The following is a 7827-nucleotide window of genomic DNA, read 5'->3' on the forward strand; positions in this document are numbered from 1 at the left end:
GGGATGGTGAGTGTGCGGCGAGCGGCGGCAAGGCTCGGGTTTTAGTCGCTGAATCGGCGGGTCCAAGGGGAGGAATCTGACGCGGTTTGTTTTCGCGTCAAATTCCTTTTCTACAACGCCCATGTCGCCCCTAGTGCGTTGTGTTCGGCCTGGGTCCGTCTGCGTTAATTTCAATTTAAAACAGCTTTACTTGGCGGCACCATATTGATTTTTTCTGCAAAATAGATAAACAAGGTCCCAGCACAGTCTTACAGAGACGTGACAGTGGCGAAGGAGATGCGTCCATGATTCCCCAGTTTGCGTAAAGAGAGGCCAGAAGGCTTGGTCCATCCTTGACGTTCAAGCCTATCAGCAGATCAAATTCTGTTTTGCATTACGGGGCCAAGCCTTCATAGGCGTCCAAGATGTTCAAATAGTCACATGCATGGCAGAGGTGGTATAGGCTGAAGAAGTCAGAGTAAATCCCGTTCGTGGTGAACTTCATTAGCAGGTTGACTTGTGGATGTGCAATAATTCATGAGCAACATCTTGATCCGGACTGAATCGTGGTATACGCGCGTCAGGAAGGTGTATATTAAGTACGTACTATTTTTCTTCTGGCGAAATCCATGGCGTGTAGCTCGTGAGAGCCACATCCATGTGGGCAGACGAGCTTAATCTGGAAATTAATTGTACGCACGCGGCCAGTTGCTGACTCGTTGTGTGCAGTGCCCTGACGAGCACCCGCATGTGCGCCGGATTCGTATGTGCTAACCGCCGTCGTGGTTCCTCCTCGTGGTCGGCGGTGCTTCGGGGCCGGGGATGGGGATGGATACGCAGTCCATCTCCGACTTTTGTTCTCCGCCGTTCGGCAAAGCGATTAACGATTCCAACGGCCAGGAGCACTCGAGAACTCGCCTATAAATACCTAGCCGGTAGCAACTCTCTCTTCACAGCCAAGCAACCATTCCATCCGTGCCCGAGCAAAGCAACCGAGCTACAAAGGCACCAGCTGCTCTGCAATGGCCTCCTCCAATGCTCTGCTCCTGCTCTTCTCGGCCGCCTTCTGCTTCCTTGCACGGCGGGCCGCCGGCGACTACGGCTCGTGGCAGACCGCACACGCCACCTTCTACGGCGGCGGCGACGCGTCCGGCACAATGGGTGAGTTCATCAATCATCAGTGTTAATTACACTGTCGAAGCAAGAAACACCTACCCACCGCTATATATGTGTATGGTTCCCGACATGAGTGTACGTACAGTGTCTAACTGAGGTGTCCTGTATGGTTTGGTTTCATGTTGCGTCCTGCAGGCGGCGCGTGCGGCTACGGGAACCTGTACAGCACGGGTTACGGCACGAACACGGCGGCGCTGAGCACGGCGCTGTTCAACGACGGCGCGGCGTGCGGGTCGTGCTACGAGCTCAAGTGCCAGGGCAGCTCGTGCGTGCCGGGCAGCATCACCATCACCGCTACCAACCTCTGCCCGCCCAACTACGCGCTGCCCAACGACGACGGCGGCTGGTGCAACCCACCGCGCGCACACTTCGACATGGCCGAGCCAGCCTACCTCCAGATCGGTATCTACCGCGCCGGCATCGTGCCCGTTTCCTACCGGAGGTGAGACGGTCGAGCGAGCCTGCTGTTACCAACCTTTTCGCGTGCACAAACTCTACTTGATCTGGCCCCGTGTCGGTGTCGAACTGTCGATGGATCATCTCAGTCCATGTTAGGTGGGCCAGAGTGCAGATTTGGTTTAGTTGGGTCTCGGTTTGTTAACTCTGTAGGAGAGCAAGCCGCATGATCGCCTGACAGCAACTCTAGCTGCTGTTCGAAATAGTTTAGGCGTCACGTTCACTTGACCATGATGTGTTCCAAGTTGCATGACCCAATCATCAGTCCACTAGAAACTAAACTACTATTGCGGTTTCACTAACATTTCGTATTCACGGATTGTGCTGCAGGGTGCCCTGTGTGAAGAAGGGAGGGATAAGGTTCACCATTAACGGCCACTCCTACTTCAACCTGGTGCTGGTGACCAACGTGGCCGGCGCCGGCGACGTGCAGTCCGTCTCCATCAAGGGGTCCAGCTCCGGGTGGCAGGCCATGTCCCGCAACTGGGGTCAGAACTGGCAGAGCAACGCGGACCTCGACGGCCAGAGCCTCTCCTTCCGGGTCACCCTCAGCGACGGCCGCACCGTCACCAGCAACAACGCCGCCCCGGCCGGCTGGTCCTTTGGCCAGACCTTCGAAGGAGGCCAGTTCTAGCGAGATCACCCCTTGGATGCATGGATTGCACTGGTTTGGAGCTTGAGCAAGGGAAGAAGGAAACCTCTTCGTTCTTATATTTGTACTAGAGCTAGTACAAAATTGAGACAGTTATTTTAGGACAGAAGGAGTACTACAAAAGAGGCCTTTGGCTATTCCGAGGCTGCTGCTGATCAGCACCCGCTTAGGCCTTCCCTTCTCTCATACTAGTAGGACACTTGTACTAGAGATAAATAAGTTATTATTCTTGTGGAGTTGAGCATTTTAATCATTGTTAGTGTAGCCTTGCATTGTGGAAACACCACAAGGTGATTTATGTGAGAGTACTTTAGAAGTACATGGAGTGGTGTGTCGAGAGTGTCTTGTAACTTCTGTTGTTGCGTTGTAAAACCTACGAATCCCTTCATATGATTGGGAAATGTTTGTGGGGGCACACTTGTTATTTTGAAGACCCTGGACAATGCATGTTTATGGCTTAACCGTTTAAGTATATGATATGCCATCAACTGATATTCAGCTGCCCGTTGTCCTATGTCGTTTGGAAGAAAAACGAAAACACTTTTGCTTAGTTGACTTATGACACTGCAGTTTGAGTCTTTTTACTGGGTTCATACAGATTCTATAATGCTTGTATAAATCCTAAGATGTACTTACAACATAGCAACTATGTTCCATACTAATTACTAAGGATTCCACTTCCCAAATCCCTCACAGCCATCGTCTATAGCTTTAGGTTCTTCAATTAATTGGGTATTTGCCACTCAAGAAATGCCACTTCTTTATCATTCGAATAAAGCAACTCCAAATTCCGCACAATCTCAAGATTTCATTATAGGCACTTGAACACATATACTATCAAAACAAGGGACCCGCATTTAACCCCGTATTTTTGCATTGACACAAATGCCTCTACTAAAAAAAAGAGAAAAAATAATGTACCCCTTCATCCGACCTGACTCGACCAATTCCGTGTTCTTCCTCACTTTCTCCAGCTATCGACACATCACCCCTTCTTTTCGTCCCGTCCGCTCCCGATAGTCTACTATCCCACCTAGCACGACATGGTCAGTGCCTCGGATCTCATGGTGTCACTAGCAAGTGACCATGGTGGCGACTCCCTCTGGTTCGTGCTCCCTGTTGCATAGGACCATGCAGAAAGTTGGCATACCAAACCTTCCACCGCCACTCCCTACACCATTCATGGTCTTCAACCGGTGTTGGAACCTTGTTCTCACGGAGTGGAGTTCCTCGTCGGTGAGATAGGTAAACTGGCCAACCCATAGTTTGTAACAATAGTCGTAGAGATGGAGCTTCATTAGTGTCAACTCTTGTTTTATAAAAGGGACATTTTCATTTTTTTCCCTAACTTTGACCCGACCTTATCTTTACCCCTAAAATAAAACAGTGCTCAACTTTGCCTCTCTTTCGTTAGAAGACATTATGGAAATACCCTTCCGTGTCATTTTCGTCCAGTGAACGGCGTTTGACCGTCAGAGGGGTGTTCGTTGGACATTTTTGCCCCTATCTTCTTATGTCACTTATAGGTGGGATCCACCTCAAAGAAAACAAAAGAATAGCGATAGTGTATGACATGTGGGCCCATAGACTTAGTCAAACAATCTGTAGTTGACAGGGCCAACTAGTGAGTTGGCCAAATGTGGGGGGCACGGGCAGCAACTCGTGCGGCTCAAATCCGGCTGCGCCGGTGAGCGGAACACAAGCACGCACGACGACGAGCACAAGCCCACACGGGAGAAGGTGGGTGGGCACACGAGCAAGGCAAGGTGGCCGGTGAGCTCTCGGGGTGTTGCATCGCATCCAACATGACCGTCGGAGAAGACCGAAGTTGACTCCAACAACGACGACGATTGGCGGAGCTTGGCATCGGGGGAATGATTCCTCGGGGTCATGTGACTTGTACTGGAGGCGCTAGGAGCTACACAGGCACGTCTGGTTGTTGAGGAAGTGGGTTTGTGAGGTTGGAGGAGCTCGGAGACCTCCTCGTCATCAATGGTTAAGGATTGGCAAGGATTTTAAAAAATCTTCATGAATTTCAAAAAGTGGTTAAGGATTTTCTTGAAAAAAGTTAGACATTTTAAAAAATGTTTATGAAATCAGAATGTTCTCTAATTTGGAAAACAACCATAGTATGAAAATTGTTTTGGATTCAAAAATTTATTCGTGATTTTTTGAATAAAATCAAAAATCAAAAATCAAAAATCAAAAAAATCAAAAATAAAAATGGAAATAAAAAAAAAGAAAACTGATTAAACAAAGCAAATAAAATAAAGAAAAGAAAAGAAAAATATTCATGAAATTTAAAATATTTGATAAAACTGGTGCAAAGAGAAAGGACAGTACTAGAGGTCGGCGCTCGCGCCGGTCGCAGCCCAGTCGTCAGATCCACGGGCCGCACCGTTAGATCTTCCATGCAGCAAAAATCACTCGATGCAGCAAATTTCGTTCACGGTTGCAACAAAAATATGATTGTAGCAAAAAATAACAACGTGGTCGTAGCAAAAAAAGGACACTGATGATGCCTGGTAGCAAAACAAAGTGTTGGTTGTAGCAAAACAATCCGATGAACTCGGGTTGCGACTCTCACGAACGTATATGCAATTTTTTTAATAAATGGTTGCAGCAAAAAATGATACCGGTTGTAGCAAAAATTAACACGGTTGTAACAAAAATCAAACGCCGGTTGTAGCAAAAAAATTCAACAAACTCGAGTTGCAATCAAATGTGGATGTAACTTTTTAATAAACAAATTATAGCAAAATAAAAAACGATGGTTGCAGTAAATCTGAATGAAACTTTTTTACAAGCCTAGCCAGCCAGCCATGCGAGTCGCGCGACCGGCGGAACGAGAAGCGTTTTCCAAAGAGAAACCGGTACATGGACGGGCCACCACTGATTTTAACCCCTGTTTGCTCGCTACAGAATGGCCCTTATTTGGTAAGTAGGGTGCCAAATAGAGAATGGCTTTCTCCTTTCACCCCATTAATTAACAGCTCTTGCTGTGGCACGTGATGTGGCTAAAGAATCTGGAAGAAAAAGGACTAGGAAATTAAATAGTGCTCGCAAGTGCGAAATTGCTCTTTAATGGATCCTTGTTTTTTTGAAACTACAAAAAATCATATTCTAAAGTTTCCAAAATAATAATAATTACACGCTAGCAAAAGAGGTTGTGCGTTTCAACGAGACAAAGAAAGACCACACGCTCACAACACAATAACCATGTCTCAAGATCTCAATAACTCTACGTCCTTTTGGCCTGTTCGGAAACGGCCCGCTCCGGCCACTCCGCTCCCTCGGAGCTGAAAATGAGGAGCGACAGAATGTCAGCTCCGTACAAATCAACTGCACTCCGCTCCGCTCCACCACGGAGTTGGGAGCCGGAGTGTTTGCGAACGAGCCCTTTATTTCGACATGACATCTTATCATTCTTGCCGTTTGTCCTTCTTCCCAGGTTTCTTTTGTCTCCAATTTGTTTTTATCGAGGTGTTCATTTTTAATTTGGGACGACACTAATACGAAAGAAAGCCGGGTTGTGCACTACTAATCAAGGTTGCATCCTACATTCTAAAAATTATTAACAGGTGAAGCAACATTATGTTCAGATTCTACACATTTTTCTAATCTATTTTCATATATAACATTTTTAAATTAGAGTTGGTGCTTAAAAGTTATAATTATGTTTTCAAGCATTTTAATATGTACCTAAACAACATTTAGAAATGGTTAATGGATAAAAAGAACATCATATTCAGACTCTATATATTTTTTAATGAATTTTCGTATATAAAAAGTTAAAATTGAAGTCACGGTTTAAAAGATATGGATTTTTGAAAAACATTTGAATCTTTAAAAAAAGTCATTTTTAGACGGGAGACGGACTTATTAAACTGAAACCCAAGGGATATTTCTATAAAAAGCAAAAAAAAATATATCTATCAGCAGAAGCGATAAGTCATTTTTCAGGTAAAGATGAAAATAAGGATGTATACCACATCTTCCTAAATTTTCATAACAAAATACAACATGATTAACGCTACAAAAAAATAATATATTTCTAACACATGCACTATTCACTAAAAAAGTCTACGATTTTGCTTTTTCTATACAACTCACATCAAAGCATATTTGATCATGGTACTTTTCACAAACGTAGTATATACTCAATGTTCATGTGTATTTTTTTCCTGAAATTTAAATTATGATTTTTTTTAGAAATACATCATAGTTCAAACTAAAGACAATGTTTTTTAGCCAACTCACAAAAAATTGTATTTGATCATGAAATATTGCAAATTTTTAGGACACTCAATGTTCGTGTGTATTTTTTTATAGATTTTTGCAAAACCTTAAATTATGAATTTGATTTTTTTTTTAAAATAGGGCTGTATGGAGCTCCAAAGCAAGAAATCCACTCTCTAGCGCATGCCATTATATCTCGATGCACTTTGAAACAACGTCATTTGTGACCCCCCCCTGTATCTCTTGGCCCTCGCGTCATCCTCTCGGGAGGCGATTAGGGTTACCCGCACTGCCACTCCTAACCCCCTCATCTTCCTTGCCGTCACCAGAGAAGGCTGTCGGACAAGCCCGTGCGGTTGCTGGTGAAGGTGGTGGCGGCGATTTCGTCGCTGCGGGATTGGCGGGGGCCTTTGTGCTCCAGCGCGACGACCCTGCATGGTGAGGCGAAGCCATCTTTGCGGCTCACGGTGCTCGTGGGAGAGGGTCGGTGTCCTCGACAACGACGATAGGCACTGCTCGTGGCCGACAGTCTGCTCTCGCGGTGCTCGTGGCGTTAGATCTGAAGTTTCCCGTGTGGTCCACTTCCCTCTGGATCTCGCGCCGATGATCTTGTCTCACCGGGCTGATGGTGGCTGCGCACGATGGTGTGAGTTGGGCCGAGAAGAATATCCTTTGGTGGCTTGGCCATCTACGTCAGTGACATCGCCTGCGAGCAATGCTTCCCTCCTTGGAGGCACCGACGAGATCCCTTCCACCCACTCCCTCTTCTCCAACCCAAGGTAAATTCCTGCTATACCTTCCGGATGTGGCGGTGGCAGCGCTTAGTGTCGTTACCTTCATGGGGGCGTTGTTTCGCCAGCAGTGAGTGGTGTGTGGTGTCATGTGGTTAATTCCATCTCCCCCCTGCCGAAGGAAAGTCCAAAATCCACGTGATTGGGCGGCGGCGATGCTTTGCGTGTCTTCATGAAAGCGTAGTCTAGAGAGGCTTGGGTGTTCGGGAGAGGGCTGTCCTGGCGATGGGATCCAGGTGGCAAGGGGCGGTGGCGGTGGTGCGGAGGTTCGCAGGTAGAGCTGCGTGTTATCTACCGCGTGAATACGACGAGTATTGGCGGTGTCGTGGGTATAAGTCTGACAGTAGATGTGTAGGGTACGAAAGGATGGACAGAGCCTTAGCTACGGCGAGGATGTATGAGTTCAGGCCCCTCTACGGTGAAGGTAAAAGCCCTACGTCTCAGTGCTCTTGGGAGCTTAGTGTCGAGTGGAATATAGGATTACAATAAATGCCAACCCCTGCACCAGTGGGGAAGGGCGGCTTATATAGAGTG

General features: G+C 46.7%; 1 protein-coding gene across 1 annotated transcript; it reads left to right on the forward strand.

Moving 5' to 3' along the window:
• The first annotated feature begins 921 nt into the window (after positions 1 to 921).
• LOC123444729 (expansin-A2) lies at positions 922 to 2716 on the forward strand. Its single transcript, XM_045121550.1, has 3 exons — positions 922 to 1140; positions 1291 to 1597; positions 1942 to 2716. The coding sequence occupies exons 1-3, from the start codon at positions 1002 to 1004 to the stop codon at positions 2243 to 2245; spliced, it is 750 nt and encodes a 249-aa protein (XP_044977485.1). The 5' UTR covers positions 922 to 1001; the 3' UTR covers positions 2246 to 2716.
• Positions 2717 to 7827: the final 5111 nt, after the last annotated feature.

The sequence above is a fragment of the Hordeum vulgare genome, chromosome 3H (assembly GCF_904849725.1).
Source record: "Hordeum vulgare subsp. vulgare chromosome 3H, MorexV3_pseudomolecules_assembly, whole genome shotgun sequence".
Classification (NCBI taxonomy): Eukaryota; Viridiplantae; Streptophyta; class Magnoliopsida; order Poales; family Poaceae; genus Hordeum; species Hordeum vulgare.